The sequence below is a fragment of the Artibeus jamaicensis genome, unplaced genomic scaffold, assembly GCF_021234435.1.
Source record: "Artibeus jamaicensis isolate MK-2021 breed Jamaican fruit bat unplaced genomic scaffold, CSHL_Jam_final scaffold_537, whole genome shotgun sequence".
In the NCBI taxonomy this organism is placed as follows: domain Eukaryota; kingdom Metazoa; phylum Chordata; class Mammalia; order Chiroptera; family Phyllostomidae; genus Artibeus; species Artibeus jamaicensis.
In genome coordinates, this window is record NW_026522047.1 from 19,562,177 (window position 1) to 19,580,931 (window position 18,755).

The window sequence follows — 18,755 nt, forward strand, 5'->3', positions numbered from 1 at the left end:
CAATGGGCATTTGAAAAGAATGTATACTCTGATGCTTTGGGGTGAAATGCTCTGAGTATATTAATTAAATCCATCTGACTAGTGTGTTGTTTAAGGCCATTGTTTCCTCGTTGAGTTTCTAAAAGATTAATCCATTAAGCCCTGGCTGGTGTAGCTCAATGGATTGAGCACAGGTCTGTGAAGCAAAGGGTTGCTGGTTCAATTCCCAGTCAGGGCCCATGCCTAGGTTACAGACCAGGTCCCCAGTAGGGGACATATGAGAGGCAACCATACAGTGATGTTTCTCTCCTATTCTTTCTTTCTCCTTCCCTTCCCCTCTCTCTAAAAATAAATAATTAAAAATAATAATAATATAAAAGATTAATCCATTGATGTCAATTGGAGTGTTGAAATCTCCTACTATGACTTCATTACTGTTGATTTCCCCCTTTATGTCCATCAAGATTTTCTTTATATATTTCTTTACATATTGGTAGATCTCATATGTCTACCAATCTATTAGAAACTGCTCTCATCATAAAACTCATCCAGTTTATTGAGAGACAATTGCATCACATTAGATAATAATACCGTATATAACAATATTCAGAAAACATTGTATGAATAATAATTGTTATGAGTAAATGCTAAAATAAAACCAAGTAACAAATATTAAGGCCTCAAAAGAAGGGTTCAGTCAGAGCTGACTGACATGAAGAACAGGGAAATATAATGATTATTAGAAATTCATAAAATAGAAAGCAATATGCTATAGAGGAAATTGGTAAAGATAAACCTGCCTTAAAAAAAGAAAAAAATTAAGTTGACAGACCTCTAGCAAGACTGATCAAAAAAAAAAAGAGGGAGGAAAGAAGAGAGGGGGTGCCAAATAATCAATGTTAAGTATTAAAAAGGAGGTATCAGTACAAATGTTATTGTGGACAACTGAATGGTGATATTTTTTACAATGTACACATAGCCCTATGAACGTAACTTATTAAAACTAATAGAAAATAAAAAATAGTTTCATAAATCCTAATTCTATTAACACATTTAATCTGCAAATTAAAAATTTCGTATAAAGCCATCTCCGGGCCACCTGGCTTCACTTGTGACTTGTGCCCAACATTTAAGAAAAACAATGCCACAACATCACACAAATTATTCCATACAACAGGAAAAATAAGAAATTGTTTATGTTCACTGTAATATGAAATAATACAAAAATAAAATAAAGGGGCAATCCATGGACAATGATGGTTATGCATCACGAAACAAGGATATATATTAATCTAATTCTGGATACCTAAGGCTTCACAGTAAACATATGCATAGTATCTACATGGTGAGTAGAGAGACAGCGAGGAAGAGGAAGATAACTGATGCCTATTTTTTCTGGGTTTTTTTTTAACTAGGAGAGTTTTAGGCTACCAGGAATAGCTCTGAGCTCTAAAAACAATCTACTCTAAAGAACATGAAACCCCTACAGAATCAGGCTTTCTTACATTTTCTAGCTTTATTATTTTTATGATTTCTTGCCAGCTCAGCCAGGTTTTAAAAATTATCTTTAATATTTAAGTAGCTTTTTTAGGTTCTCTGCAACCAGGAAGTCTTTCCTTGTGTAGTTAGTTGTTCACCATGTTTTCAGAAAATACACACACACACACACACACACACACACACAGAGGCACACACAGCTGTATTTTTTTCAGCTGTAGTTTTTATTCCAAAGGAAAACAATATATTTGAGTTCCATGGGTAAAAATATTTATTCTAACAAATTAGATAACTTTCCTTATTGAATAGAAAAATAAATATGAAAGTTGGTACCACTCTTTTAGAAAATAAAATAGCAGTGTGTTTATTCATCCAATAAAATATTATAAGCACTTCCTGTGTGCCAAGAATGAGTCTAGATCCCGTAGCAAAAAAAAATTAGTCAACACAATAGGAATTCATGGAGATCACATTCCAGCAGGGGGAGGCTGATTAAACCAAGTAAGTAGAATGGCAATAGGTCCTGAGACCGAATAAAGAGATACTAATAAATCAGGGAGGTAAATGGGGCTGAGAAGTGCGGCTGCTACTATCTCTGCTGGTCAGGGAGGTCACGTCCTCACTGATAAGGAGGCGTTTGGACAAAGCCTGGAAATGTTGCCTGTGACATCTAAGGGGAAGAGCTTTTAGGCAAAGAACAAGTAAAAAGTTCCTGAGTGGACTCGTTAGGGTTGAAGTGCTTATTAAAAACCCAGGCAGAAATGCTGATTAAGCAGTTGAAAGTGAACTGCTGAAGTTCAGGAGAATAATAAAGCAGGAGATATGAATTTGAAGTTGTCAGAATATTAATGGTATTTAAAGCCATGGATGGATACAATGACTGAGGGAATCAGTATAGTTATAGAAGAAATCCAAAAATTGATCACCAAGGCTCCTGTGAACATTGGGAGCTCCAAGGCTCCCAATGGTTTTGTTTTTTTTTTTTTATTGGAGCTCAGAGGTGATCTGGTTTAAAAGTGGTGCTCTTCAAAGTAAGATTTTAGAAAACATTTTAAAGATTTCTGGGCCACAACTCTCAGAGAATGCATATAGCATGATGGAAGGCAAAAATCACTGGAGGAAAAAAAGATCAGGGAATTTAGATGCCAATAAATGAGAGAACTTCTTTATTGGGATACCAAAATCACAAAATCATTTTAAGCCTATGGCTAGAGAAAGTTACAAGGACCTGGGAGCTAAATTTTTTAAGATATGAGAGAATGGATACAAATCAATAGATACCAAGAAGGAGAGTGATGAAGGATATCAACTGATGACTCGAGATTCAAAGCTGGGAGTTTTAAGGAAGAGGAAGGAAGAATGGTCTGGAAACAACATGAGGAATAAGGAGGCAACCCCCACCCCAACTGAATCTCTGGTCCCACAGGTGTGGGGCGTGGGAGGAAAGACCACCATCATTTTAGAGAGCAGCAGAGGACAAGATGTCCTCAGAGCTGGGAACAGCACTCAGAATCCAGTTAGGCCAAAAAAGGTGAAAGGAACCCTTTGAAGAGATTAAGAGTTTAGGACTTTTGCTAGTTACTGGGTTCAGGGAGAACAGTAAATGGGATTCGGGAATGGAACTGGTGAGGGATGAGGTCAGAAACAATAAGACATAGAGAATCACATAGAGCGTGAGCTTCTGGTGATAAGAAGTGACCTGGAAGACCAGAGTCAGGGGGCCCGTCCTCTCGTCCCATCAACATCTGCGGAAGAGAGGTTTTTGCATCCGCAGAGAAGCTGTATAGGAAAAGGAAAATTTTCTAACATCTTCACCCCTTTTGCTGAGGGCAGTTTCACTCTTTCCTTGAGGATTACAAATGATGAAAGTAGAGCCCAGGAAATTGAAGGGATTTGCACCAGGCCAAACAGTTCTCAGTCAGAGCAATGTGGGCTTCTTTGACATACCTCCCTTTGTGCCAGAAATTGCTTTTGAAAAAGTCTGTTAAAGCATTTCTGCCATGCACTTATTCCCTTAGAACCATGAAGATGGGATGAAAGCTTTCAAATTACTGGAGAAAGGGGCATTTGAGTAATAGAAGTTTGAGTGTCTGACCAAATTTATTGAAATAGGAGGGTAACCAGGCAGACTCAAGGCCTAGAACACAATGCTTACTGTAACAATGGCGGAAGAGCTGAATCCAGGAAAAGCCACAGCAATTGTGTTTATACAAAAACAACAAGCTGCACTTCCTGAGTTCAGTGCTATCACGGTCTGTCCGTGTTATAATGAGATGTGTCTTGTGCTGCTGGTAATGTACTGCTTAGGACAGGGCCTAAGCTAGATCTCCAACACCAGATCTTCGAACCTATTATGCTTTAGAGTTTATATCTAGGGAATTGTGGCTAATAATCATAGCTCAATTGTATCCAATGTCAAGATATATGTTACATACTTCACAGGCATTATCAAAACACTTTTGGGTTGGTATTGTAATTATTCCCTATTTAACTAATGAATCACAGAGTGGTGAAGTAACTTCAGTGAGGTTTCCCAGCTAGAAACTGGCAGAGCCAAAATTTTGACCTCATCAGAGTGACACCAGTGCCTTCCCTGTTAATCAGTGTGCTATACTGCTTTAAAAGGTAGTTCTGCAAAATGCAGAGTCATTGGTCCCATTCACAGGTTGCAGGTTTGATTCCAGTTGGGGTGCGTGCAAGAGGCAACCAATCGATGTTTCTCTTTCATATCAATGTTTCTCTCCCTCTCTTTCTCCCTCCCTTCCCCTCTCCCTAAAAATAAATAAATAAAAAGTAAAAAAATAATAATAGAAGACAAGGTACCCTGGCCAGATAGCCAAGTTGGTTGGAGCATCATCCTGTATACCAAAAAGTGTCATGGATTTGATCAGGGCACATACCTAGGCTGTGAGTTCAATCCCCAATCAAGGCAAGTTTGGGAGGCAACCAACTGCTATCTCTGTCTCTCTCTGTGTGTCTCTGTGTGTGTCTCTCTCTGTCACTCTCACACTCTCTCTCTAAAATCAATAAATATATCCTCAGGTGAAGGCTCAAAAAAAGACAAGCCTTCAAGGAGTGTAAGATACATACATTTACAAGGTCTATCCAGAAGAAGTCTAACCATTGTTAATATAACAAGAACTGTTTGTGCATCTTCAGTGTAGCCTGGCAGTCAAGGAGAGTGGACTGGAATGCACATGCATGTACAATAACAACTTCACTGCACTAGTCAGTGGGGGCAGTAGACGCCATTGAGTGAGCATGTATACTGTGTGCCCATTGCATTCTAAGTGACTGAGCAAGCAGAGCAACGAACCTATGTCAAATTTTGCATTAAGCTTGAACGTCCTCCACAGAAACTATTCAGATGAATCAAAAGGCTTCGGCTATGGGCAACTGGTGATTGGCAGCTTCATCAAGACAACATGCCCACTCCTGCATCACATGTCATGCAGAGTTCCTGGCAAAATATCAAATCATGCAAGTGACTCAGTCCCCTTACAGTTCAGATTTGGCACCCTGTGACTTCTGGCTTATCCCAAAATTAAACTCACCTTTGAAAGGGAAGCAGACTATCAGTCAGATTCGGGACAATATGATCAGACAGCTGATGGTGAGTGGGAGAACTGTGTGAGATTCCCAAGGTGCCTACTTTGGAGGAGACTGAGGCACCCTTGTCCCGTGTACAATGTTTCTTGCATCTTGTATCTTCTTCAACAAATGCCTCTATTTTTTCCACTGCATGGTTGGAAAACTTCTGGACAGACCTTGTGTGTGTGTGTGTGTGTGTGTGTGTGTGTGTAATATCATATCTTACATATTATATATTATATACTATATATAATGATATATAAGTCAAACGAATAGAAGTAATAACTTTGTCTTTATTCCTATGTTCTAATTTCCTTTCCTATTTCCTTAAATAAGAATACTTTACTTATTCTAAAAAAGAACTGGGCAATTTTCATTTAAGAGCCTAGTAAATTACCACACGCCTTAGAGAAAACCACAAGATCTACATTCTCTCACAATTTAAGCTACATTCTATTATTAAATAGGCCTCAGTGACTGTTTTAGAAATTCAGCAAAGCTGTAACTTACTAATTGAAACAGAGTTATAATAATGATGTGGAGAATAATCTTCGTTGTGCACAGTTTCAGACTATACTTTAAAATAAACTAAAAAATTAACAAGCATGTAAAAAGTATTCATTATTTTTCACCCAAGACACAAAGCCAAGACCACACCTAGGTCACTCACAAGAAAACCTGCATGTGCTACACTTTACTAATAGCTCACCCAGAATGCACTGCTGGCCACAGGCCTTTGGATATTTCTGCTTTTGCCAAAACAAAGTTCCAATTATAAAAAAAGAGGTTTGGCTAAAAACAAGACAAAATAAAACAAAAACCTCACATACAACAAAGCAGTCATGAAATTCCCCCTCCTATTTGATTAAAAAATACATTTCGTTTTAAAGAATAAAAGAATGGCTACCCTATACTACACAGAAATGATGATTTTTTATTGCAATTTTAAGCTTTCATTGCGTACAACCTTCCAGCCCCCCATGAGGTTATATGAGTACTGAGAGACTTATATCATAAAACTGATAATTTCCCAACGCTTTGGTTTTAAAGTATATAAAGTAAGCTACATAACATTTTTCTTATTCTAATGGTATCTCTACAGTCTACAAATAATCAGTAAACAAGAACCGAAAAATAGCAGCTGGTTTTATTTTTTCCATATTATTACTATTATTAATTCATTACTCTTATTATTGTATTTGACATCACCAAATTCTTTTTTCTTTTAGCAGTTATCATGTTTTAGCCTACTAAGCAGAAACACACACATAGATATGTAGAGAAGTATATTCCATTAGGTGGCTTCTTCTTTTAATTAACATTCAATAATTCATTCATTCATTTAACAAATTATTTATTAGTGTCTAATAGGTGCCAGTTTACTCATCATTGTGATAAGCACAGGGAGTCTTGAGTTTCCATGATTTAGGGCTCTAGTAGCAAACATTTTAGATATTTCTGCAAAAAAATTTTGCATGGGTAGAACCATTAACAAATCTCAAAACATACTCAGGTGACTGCCCATTCTGCTAGCCTTCCTCTCACAATTTCACAGTGATCTGCAGCTTGTAACTGGGATTCTCTCAACACATGTTTTAGAAGGTCTTCTGTCTTTTCTTTAGCACTAAACAAACAGTGGTCAAGTTCCTGTACAGTAAGCTCTGGGTATGTGGAAAAAAGAAGGCTTAAAAAAATTTCAGCATTCAGATTAAAGCCATGAGAACTCCTGAACCTGCCAGTGAGCTAAGAAGCTCCTCTGCATGTTGTTGCAAAAGGTAGTAGACTGGAAAGCATTATGCTGAGTGAAATAGGCCAGGCATTGAAGGACAAATACCATATGATCTCACCTTTGACAGGAAGCTAAAGAATAAAACAAACAAGCAAACAGAACAAAAACAAAGACACTGAAATAGAGAACAAGTGGGCAGCGACCAGAGGGGAGAGGGAAGGGAACTTAAGGGGAAAAAGGGGGAGGGATTTTGAGGAACAAGTATGAGGGACGCAGAGATGAGGACTGGGAGGGGGGGGAATGAGGGGGGGAGACCGGGCGGGGGGGTGGGGTGGGATGGGAGAAATAGATAAAAAAAAAAATGTACTTGAAAAGTAACTAAATAAAATTTAATATTAAAAAAAAAAAAAGAAGCTCCTCTGCAGCCCTGGCTGGCGTAGCTCAGTGGATTGAGCACAGGACTGCAAACCACATGATCGCGGTTCGATTCCCAATCAGGGCACATGCCTGGGTTGCAGGCCAGTTCCCAGCAGGAGACTCACAAAAGGCAACCATACATTGATATTTCTCTCCTTCTCTCCCTCCCTTCCTCTCTAAAGATAAATAAATAAAATCGTTTAAAAAAAAAAAGAAGCTCCTCTGCAAGGAAACGACACAGGTGACTTATCTGAGGTAGACAGCATCTGTAAGCAGAGGCTCCGACCAGCCCCTAGGATGACCCTGAATAAACTCTAAATGTCACAGAATTAGTAGGACTTTCACTTATGGGGTAGTTAAGAGCTATAACCTCACTTTTAGGGTTATCAGATTTCAAGATTATTATCTACTAAAATTATTTCATTTATTAAACCTATGCCTTATGACGAACTGTTGACAGCATTTACTTCTTCACATGCATAATCACTTCTAGACTCAGTTGAGATCCACACTTTATTCCACTACCCTAGGGCTCAGAGTAGCTGATCAAGCCTAAAAAGAAAAAAATTTAAACCACCAATTATATTTGTTTAAGATCCTGGCGTTGTATTCACAAATACTCATAGTTTGGGGGGAAATTGGTTGGATTAATGAAAATGTGTTTTCCAGGCTTCCACTTGATGCCAGAATCCCTTCTATAATAATTCAAACAAATAAAGGGTGTAAAATTGTAGTCGGATCAAGGAAATTGTGTGCAAGAGTGACGTGAGAATCTAAGGAGGACTTTATTGCACAAATTTTCAGAAATGTATTCCACAGTTAATCAAAGTCTACTCTACAAGAAGCTTTTCCTCTTAATGATAGCCTGAAGCTCAAGAGCATGAGTAATAAGTTAAAAAGAGGGCAAAGTACAAAATAATTTATTTGACTCAATAGCCCCCTAGGTCTTCAAGTAGCTTACCTCATTCCAAAGAGTTTCTCAATCATACTTAAGGGACTTTAGAGGATCATCTACATTTTCTTTTGAAGAATTATGTAGTTTTAAAAATAACAATAACTCGGACTTCTGCCAAGATGGAGGCATAGGTGGAGACGCTGTGCTTTCTCACAACTTGGTTTCTCACAACCAAGTTTAGAGACAACAAAATATTAGCAACAGAAAACATAGCCAGAACACAGAAAATTGAACTTTTCAGAAGTCTGATAACAAGAAATTCTTCAGCCTGACCGGTAAGAGGGATGAAGCCAGCAGCTGGCAGAGCAGGGTTGCACAGGAAAATTCGGTCAGATGGACTCAGGTGAGTGGATCCCAGGCGTAGGGTTGCAACAGGCAGACCCAGTGAGTGACTCGGAGGACCCAGCGAGGGCACAGGGCGGCGGGGTGACTGTGGTCGCGCATTTGTGCGCAGACAGACCAGCGAGGGAGTGGGCTGTGAGACAGGACCCAGCAGGCACCAGTGGGGAGAAGCAGCAGAGGGGGCGTCCATTTTCCCACTCTGACCCCACCCCAATATACAGCATCACAAACCAGCAACCTGGGTATCCCCGCCCTGGTGAACACCTATGGCTTCACTCCTTATACTTAATAGGAGTGAACAGACCAAAAATGGCTCAAGAAGATCTCAAAGCCCCAGAGCCCATAACTCTAAGCAAGGAAGAAATAGCAAAACTTTCAGATGCATAGTTCAAAACACTGGTGATCAGGATGCTCACAGAACTGGTTGATTTTAGTCACAAATTAGAGGAACATATGAAGGCTAAACTAATTGAAATGAAGGGAAACACACAAAAAACCAATAGTGATGAAGAGGAAACTGGGACTCATATCAAGAAAGTAAACTAGAAGGAAGAAAAAAATGGCCAAACAGAAAAATATGAAGAAACAAGAATTCAAAAAAATGAGGAGAGGCTTAGGAACCTCCAGGACATCTTTAAATGCTCCAACATCCGTATTATAGGGGTACCAGAAGGGGGAAAGGAACAGCCACCAGTGGAAAACTTATTTGAACAAATAATAAAGGAGAACTTCCCCAATCTGGCAAAGGAAATAGACTTCCAGGAAATCCAGGAAGCTCAGAGAGTACCAAAGAAGTTGGACCCAAGGAGGAACACACCAAGGCACATCATTGCATTAGCCAAGATTAAAATGAAGGAGACAATCCTAGAAGCAGCAAGAGCTAAGGGGACAGTCACCTACAAAGGAGTCCCCATCAGACTGTCAGCGGATTTCTCAAAAGAGACCTTACAGGCAAGGGGCTGGAAAGAGGTATTCCAAGTCATGAAATCCAAAGACCTACATCCAAGATTGCTCTATCCAGCAAAGCTTTCATTTAGAATGGAAGGACAGATAAAGTGCTTCTCAGATAAGATCAAATTCAAGGAGTTCATCATCACCAAGCCTTATTCTACGAAATGTTAAAGGGACTTATCTAAGAAAAAGAATATAAAAAAGATGAACAGTGAAAGGACAGCAAACTCACAGTTATTAACAACCACACCTAAAACAAAAGCAAACTAAAAGGACAGCTAGATCAGGAGCAGAAACATAGAAATGAAGATCTCATGGAGGGTTAGCAACAGGGGAGTGGGAGGAGGAGAAGTGGGGAGAAGGTACAGAAAATAAGTAGCATAGATGGTAGGTAGAAAATAGATGGGGGGAGGGTAAGAATAGTAGGGGAAATATAGAATCTAAAGAACTTGAGACACATGGTCATAAACTAAAGGGGGGGAATGGTGGGGGTGCAGAGTGGAGAGGAATGAAGGGGGGAATAGAACAACTGTAATGGCATAATCAATCAAAAAAAGCATAGTCCCAGAAAAAAATTAATAAATAAAAATAATTCAATTATGGAGAAACTTTTAAAACCAGAAGAATTTATTCTTCTAACTTCCTAAACACTTTCAAAATGAATGACACCAAAAAAAGTCCTATGTCTCAGGTTCAAAAAAGGAGCTAAAAAAGTTGTTAGTAGTTGTTTCTGAAATCTTTTTGACACAGTATTTGCCATAGAATTAAAACAAAATGACTGCCCCAATACTAGCTGTTTTATTCCGCGTTTTGAATGAATCACTGCTACCAACACTCCCAACAAGGAGACTCACCGTGTCCTTTCAGAAGCCCCATGAGAGGAGAGGTCATGGATTGTACAGAAAAGCCAAACTTGGTGATGGGTAAGGCATATGAGTCCAGCACTCTGTGTCAAAAAATACCAAGTTAGAGCTCTGAGTGATTTCATAGTCCTATTTCAAAATACAGTCTTTCAAGGCTGATGTTACAGGATTAGACGCTAATCTTTGAGAGAAAACTACTTGTCTCCTGTCAACCAAGACAACACGTGTTGTACCCTCTGCACCCTTCAGTCAAGGGTGCATTGTGGGGCCTTGAATAATATTCATTATTGAATGAAGACAAAATAATCTGAAATTTTGATGGCTCTGAGCATGGATAACAATTAGTAACATTCACTTTCTGAACAAAAAAATCTTATAAAAATTAGAAAAAACATGCATTATATCTATTTCTTCTCTGTTTTGCAAAAGATTTTAAGCAACATGCTTTCATGAAGTGGAGAGATTCAACCAAGTCAGCAGAATCAAAGACTGGATACCACGTAGAAACTTTAGAAAATGTAAATAAGCAAAAGGAAGAAAATGAAAATTGCCCTTAATTCACCTCTCTAATATTTTAGTGATAATTGCAAATCCTTAGTTCCTTATCAGCCAATCACTATTACATTTAATCCTCATAAGAAGCCTCTGGGTATTTACTATCATTATACCCATTTTATAAATGAAGAAACTAAGATGTAGTTGTGTTCAGTAGTATACAGTTCAGATTATCTCAGCCAGAAATGGGTGGAGCCAGGATTTGAATCCAGGCAATGGGCAGGACTTCAAAAGATAAGCTTCTTCTTATTACTTTATACTGACACCATTTGTCATGATTAAAATGTGTAATATACTCCATACCTTTTCTGTGTTTATGTATAAACTTTTTCAGCTTACTTTTACACTTTATAGCATGAAAATCTTTCTTTGTAAATATACAGAGATGCACATTGTTATTTTGACCTACTACATAACATTCCATTGTATGGATTTAACATGCTGATGGTTTATTTATAAACCTTAAACCTTCTTCTGCTGGACATTGGGCTTATTTCCATTTGTGTTATTTACAGACACAGATAAAAGTCTTTGAGTATTTATATTTGTGTACCTGTCCGATTATTTCCTTGTTATAAATGCCTAGAAATGAAATTACTAATTCACATGTTATATAAAAGAAATTCTTAGGATTTTAACACATTCTGCCCATCAAAGTGTAGGTTCTGTGAGGGAAGAGAGTGTAATTGTCCTGTTCAGAGTTTTACATTAGGCCCATAGTAGGCACTCAATAAATAGTAAGTAAATGACTGGCTCATAAGATCCATGAGTGTAGTTGTCCTTCAAGTGGTCATGCCCTTTCAGGTAGCCAAAGAACTGAGGTGTCCCTAATATAACTGAGTCATATTGCCAAGGGAAAAATACAAGATGCTTAATAAGTATTCAGGCAGTTTTGCACAACTCCATCTGAAATTCTAGAAATTATTTGTATGCTAGCAAGAGCTGGGTGAACATAAACTACTCAGTCAGTTTGCTTTGCTTTCTTCTATCTGACCCATGGTTAAATATTATGTAAAGCTCAAGATTAGAACTATTAATTGTATTTTTAAAAATGATTCCCTGTTAATGAAAGATTTTAATAGTAGACCACAATTAATCCATTTAGGCACAATACTTTTACAAACATTAAGGTGAATGACCCGTCTTCATCTGTTATTAAACTGATCAGAATAATATAAATACAAATTGCTGTGTAATACATAGGAAACACCTATTGATCACAAAATTAAGGGAAGAAATACAGGTTCACCTGTCCGAATTATAGAATCTACTTACAGAAATGCAGTTTCTATACCACCAAATCTGGTATAAAATATCATCAACTAAGTAAATATCATCAACTAAAAAAATCTGCTGTAATAAATGAGTGAATGATAAGTGAATTTCCTTGATGAAAAATTAATACTTAAAATGAACGCCCATTTATCATTATTGTAATCAAAAGAGTATGTTAAGGTATGATAATTAATCTTTGAAGTTAAAGTTTGAAGGTACATTAAATAACTTCACTTCCTTGAGCTTAAATTTGAAAAGCAGAAATATTCAATTTTGTTTTCCCTCTGCAAGTCAAACATAGACATATTTGGGAAAAAGTATTCACAGGTCACATTTTGGTGACTCAAGATGAATATGCATAGTACATAAGCTTATAAATTTGACAGGAATAATATTAAATAATGCTAACATACTTTGTTTTGAGAATGGTTTTTCCCTCACTAACACAACCTAACTAAATATTTTTGTAAATTATGTATATGAATGGGTTGTTTTAAATAATATATATTGCTTATATTTCTAAATAACTATACAAGTGCTTGATTCAATGATTAATAAAAAGAAGTAATTTTCAAAAAAAGAAAAAATATTTATATGATTCTATCCTATTTCTTCATTTGGTATCCAAAGAAATTCCTTTCATGAATCAATATTTTTATGGTTTACCTAAAAATATTGTGCCACATTAAAAATGTGTAAAAATTAGCATGTTCAGGTGAATTGTAAGTAGTCTATGTACAACTTCTCTCATACGAGTCTATTTGTCTTGAACAGACACCTCTCGAGTCCCACAAAAAAGGTGATCAATTGATGCTAATTAATCCTAGATCCTATCGCTGCACCGTTACGATCGCACCTGACTTCCTGACTGTTGCTTATAGCCTCATTGCCAAGTTTTTTTTTTCTAGATCCTGTGGTATGGTAGATTTCAATAAAAAGCTCAGCATAATAGCATTTTATTTGTCTAATTAAACACAGGCTTTTTAAAAGCCTGAGTCATCATGTCCTAAAACAATGATTTGCCTTTTCTTCTGTGCTCCCAGCACACTTTTAATATTTATAAAACGAAGCTAACTGCTAAGGTAGGAAACAAGTCACCGCCATGAGCTAACTATGAAGACAAGGCAGGCCGGCTGGATTTAAGTTCAGGTTTTATGGGTCCCAGGCTGTCAAAGGGTGTTGATCTTCCTCGTTAAGCAAGACATATTTTCATTTAAAAAAAATGGGACACAAGGGGGTAGAGAGACCTTTCTCTTCTGCCAGTTGCAGGAAATAATATGTGGTAAATATTGAACATGATCAGATTATTAAGAAGTAATGTATGTCCCCTTGTCCCTAAGTCATTACTACTCTTCCTTGGATTACTGGCCCTATCTAAATATACTGAAAATTGTAGGTTTTAAAATTAGTTAATGTTTCTTGCTATTAAAATCTAACTGAAATTCTAAACTATTTGGTTAAATTGCTGTATTAACTACTCTTTTAACAGCTACCACTCTGCTAAACCAATCTGGGCCTTGGGTTAAAATAGGTAAAGGCAGAAAGAAAATTTTTATAAACCAGTAAATTCCCAATACAATAATTTTTTTCACAATTAATATTTTATCATGGAAAAAACAGACCCTCAGTATTAAAGCTCTACATATATCCCACTCTTCCAAACTTGAATATACTTCTTGAATAAGTATACTTCTTATACTTAAGCCAAGAAGATGCGTACTTCTGAGCAAGAATCTTCTAGTTTGTTAAAGCACATTTTTGTAGCATAAATATTGGAAGATCAATGACATTCTGTGTAGCCATGGCAACATTTTCTCAAATTTCTCTTATTTATAATTGCGCCAATTACCTCAAATTTCTGACCATAATAATGAATTGATGTAAAACAAGGGCCTGAAATAAACAACATTTTAACAGGGTGGTATTTATATTCTACAAGTATATGTGCTCTTACAAAATTTGCCAAAGGCCTTTGAGAGGGTCTGTCTGTAGCTTCAGGGTTGACAATCACACACACAATTATAAAACCATCTTAAAGAGGATGATGGCAGTTAGTGGACTAATTCAGCAAAGCAACTGACCCATCTCCCCCCATTTTTGGAGAGTAGTATATTCAAAATGTCTGCCTACTCACTATGCTTTGTAGGATCGGCCTCACCTTCTGTTAGAAAAAGAGTAACTTTATATTATTAAATTAAAAAAGAAAAATTATAACTTAACTCTGCTCCATAATTGCTGCAGATGAGTTATTAAAATCCCAAACTTATGTAATATTATCATAAAATATGGCATTTTTCTCAAGAAAGCCACAAATTGGATTGGCGCTTATGCACTGTAAAACCCAGATGGTTTGCTTAACTACTCACACATCTTCCAGTTCAAAAGTTAATTGAACTGAAAACTAAAATTTTGATAATTGATATTGCTTTGAGGGACTCAAGCAGAAGGGTAAATTAGCCTCATGCATGGGGTGTTAATAGACTTGAGAAACCACAAGAATTGGTCATGAAATATTGGCAAAGTGGAAGGAAAGTCATTTCCTATAGATTAGCTTAGTGCACATTACCTGGACTTCCCACGGTACTGTTGCTTTTCTTTCTCCATTTTTTTCCCCACTGACTCAATATTAGTCACTATTTTACACAGTTTAACTTGTTCTGGAATTAAAAAAGAAGCTTTAATTGTAGACTATTAGTTTTCAAGTTATAAGGGCATTTTTCAAATTAAATTGCAAATCTCAGATTTTTTAATAACAGGTACTACAATATTTTTCAAAAAAATTACTAACACACATTTGAGTGTATTTTTTCACCCCATGCTCCTCAGATCTTTTGCAATTACTGAAATTTAGCACTGAAAGTGTAGGGTAAATGAACTACATATATCAAGAAACAGAGAGCTCCCCAAGAAATGTCGGCAACAGCAGAGCACATCCCAATGGATACAAATGGCCTCGTTTACACATATCAGCATTATTATCGTTGCAATCATCAGAAGGCTCAGTTTTTACAGGCGAGCCTGCTATTTGAAAATAATTTGGCAATCCTTTGTTAATATAAATAGGAACACGGAGGGCTCCAAAAAGCCTTACCCATTTGATCGGAAGACCAAAGTCCAGAAAAGACAAAGTTTCTGCTTAAAAAAATTAACAACTAGTTCTTAGAGTCCAAAGCGAAAATCACACGAATATTTTTAAAATACCTATTACTTGGTAATTTGTATCAGCAATGGGACTAACATATAGTTTGAAACATTACAACAAAATATTGTCCTACATTAAGTACCTTCTAGCTACTAGCTCAGATCTATTGAAGATATATTAAAAATGGGACAAGCCCTGGCTGGTGTAGCTCAGTGGATTGAGCGCGGGCCTGAGAACCAGACAATCGCGGTTCGGTTCCCAGTCAGGGCACATACCCGGGTTGCAGGCCAGTTCCCTGCAGGCCAGTTCCCAGCAGGGGATGCATGAAAGGCAACCATACATTGATGTTTCTCTCCCTCTCTCCTTCCCTTCCCCTCTAAAGATAAATAAATAAAATCTTTAAAAAAATGGGACAAAATCCTCTGTTTTAGACTATTTACAAACTAGTGGTATCTCAACACTAAGAGACAAAAAAGCACAGTCATGTAAATTACACTGAAAACATATAACATGGAATATTGCAATTTTGGAGAAATGAAGAACAGCGTGTTAACATTTGTTAGTGCTGTAAAATGCCAGGGGTATTAGTTAGCATTCCCTGTGAATCATGCTACACTTATGCCTCATTGCTCTTTGTTTGTTTGGTACAGTACTGTGACTTCTCCCTTTTACACACAAGGAAAGCAGATTACCCAGCATACTGTAAATCAAAAAGTGCAGAGCCAAGTGATGAACCCGTATCCTTCTGACTGTAGGTTCACCCTTCATTACTCTGTTCTGTGGCCCCCAGAGCTCATGGAACCTCAGGTACCTAATCAGGGAAAGCAGGTATTTTCTGCCTTGCCTACTTGGAAGGGTAACTATAGAGCTCAAAAGACACACTTTATGTAAAGACACACAATAAATTGAGAAATATATTCAGGTGAATCACAGAAAGAATTCGTAAGTTTGAGTCTGAAAAACAGAAACATTTGAAAATATTTACTACAAGCTAAGTGTGCTAATTGTTATATATACATTATCATATATTTTATTTCTCATAACCAACCCATAAATTAGTTACTAGTTTTATCTCTATTTTACAGATGAGGACACTTGAGCAAAAAAAAAGTTACCTTTCCCCAGTTATATAGAGTAGATAAGAGTCAATATTCAAACCCAAGCAGGTCGGCCTTGGAGCCTGCATCCTTAATCACAGTGACACTCAATATACATATTTGTTTGTTTCTTAAGTACTATCTACTTAGTGAAAATAATGATGCTAACTTGTAGAGAGGGAAGGTGTAGGATATAGCACATGAATTCCTTTTTTTACTCAGTGTTATAACCTACTTCCAACTTTGTTCTTTTTGACACTCATGCTGCCAAAACCGGCTGGTCAGTCCTGAACCATTTGTCATATCTCCATTGGCTTTTGAACACTCCTTCCTTTCTGCTACAATAATGGTTCTAGGCTCATTTTGTCCTTTCTCTGTTCCAGACCTGCAGGTCTCTAAGAGGCAGTGGTCGATATCTCTTCTAAAATGACCTTCCTTCTCCTGGCTGCTGAGGCTCAGTTCCTTGGAGCATTGTCCAGTAGACCAAAAGGTTGCCATTTCAATTCCCAGTCAAGGTATATTCCTGGATTGTGGGTTTAGTCCTCAACTGGGGCACATGCAGAAGGCAACTAATTGATGTTTCTCTTAGACCAGTGTTTCTCTCTCCCTTTTCTCTCTCCCCAAAATCAATAAATATATATTTTAATTAAAATTACCTTGCTCTCTCTTCTCTAGTATTTCCTAATCAGAAAATTCTGTTTAGATGCATGTTAAAAATTCTCAGTATGCTCTCTAGAGTGCTTAGATTTTAATATTTTGCATGGCTTTGTGATTATTTTATAAATTTCTTAAGATACTTTCTCTAGTTTGATATTTCTATCTTCAGCTTCATTAAACTCATATTTAAAACTTGCTAAATGCCTTATTTAAATTATTATATATTTATTTTTACAAGTTCCTTGGGTTTTTCATCAAATCTTTCTGAACATTTTTATAGTCTCTGGTTCATTTTTATATTTTACTTTTTAAACGTATTAAGCATACTTATTTTCTATTCTATATCAGAAAATTCTAGTGTCTATGGTCTTAGTAAACCTAATTTCATTTTGGGGAAGCTGAAGGGCTAGGTCTCTCACTCCCAGTGGCTAATTTCTTTCTCATATTTTAAAATTGTAAACTCATATTTCATAGGAATGGAAATTATTTGCAAGCTGGGATTAAGATCCATTCCTCAAGAAATAATTTATTTTTCCTCCAGGCAGTTGAGAAAAGTTTCAACTTGTAATAACATTAAACAAATTTATCACCTAGGGATTTCTGAGATTCCAGTATAATATCGATTCTGATTCAATAAATTATATGTGGAAACTTCTCTCAGAGCCAAAGCTAAGACACTCAAGTTTCTTTGCTATTTCCTTCTTACAAAGCAAGACTTTTTATTTTCCTGGTTTAGCCTTTCATTGATGCCGTCCACTTTGGGAGACACTCAAATTTGAGGAGTCTCTGCACTGTCTCCCTATCTTGCATGTTGCATGAATTTTAATTCTGTGCTTTGCTCATGCAATAAAAATGAAAGGTCACTGGCCACCAGATACATGCAGAAACTGCCAGCAACAGAAGCTGGGCTCTGCCCTAAATCGTTTGTTGTTCTTCTCTTCTTCCATTGTGAATTTTCAGGTGCTCTATGAAAATGTGTGGAATAAAGAACTGCCTTCTATGCAGCAGAAAGAAAGAAGGAGCTCCTACCCTTTGCAACAGCATGGATGGAACTGGAAAGCATTATGCTAAGTGAAATAAGCCAGGCGTTGAAAGACAAATACCATATGATCTCACCTTGAACAGGAACCTAAACAACAAAACAAACAAGCAAGCAAAATATAACCAAAAACACTGAAATAGGGAACAGGCAGACAGTGACCAGAGGGGAGAGGGGAGAGAATTTCAGGGGAAAAAGGGAAGGATTTATAGGAGTTAGTATAAAGGACATTTGTACAAAAAATAAGGAGGGTAGAAATGGGAGGGAGGTGGGGAGCACTGGGGGGGGGGGGCTGGGATAGGAGTAAATGACAGAAAACTGTACTTGAACAACAATTAAATTCAAAAAAATTAAATTCAAAAAAAAAAAAAAAGAACTGCCTTCAGTACTTTCTCCCATTTTGTTAGCGAGGCACATTTCAAGACTCAACTCAGACACACTCTTTGCTCTAAACATTGAAATAATTCGCAATACTAATTATAATATCTAATACATTCATCAAGCATTTGTTATACAAATCAACAAATAAGTTATTTAACTCTTCTCATTCAGCTACACAAAATTGTTAATATCACGACCCACTGTAGGTTTGCCATTCCTCCTTCAGCTGACACCCATCTCTGCCCCGACCGTCCTAACAAATCTTTTTATGTCCTCTTTTCAAAA

General features: G+C 37.0%; 1 protein-coding gene across 1 annotated transcript in view; it reads right to left on the minus strand.

The window, feature by feature from the left end:
- IQCM (IQ motif containing M) overlaps nt 1–18,755 on the minus strand; it is a gene marked incomplete at its 5' end in the record, with an annotated part of 244,196 nt that overhangs the window by 192,278 nt on the left and 33,163 nt on the right. Inside the window, 2 exons of the mRNA XM_053658216.1 lie at nt 10,316–10,407; nt 14,721–14,811. Of these exons, the coding sequence (XP_053514191.1) occupies nt 10,316–10,407; nt 14,721–14,811 (183 nt within the window). The remainder of the gene's footprint in view (nt 1–10,315; nt 10,408–14,720; nt 14,812–18,755) is intronic.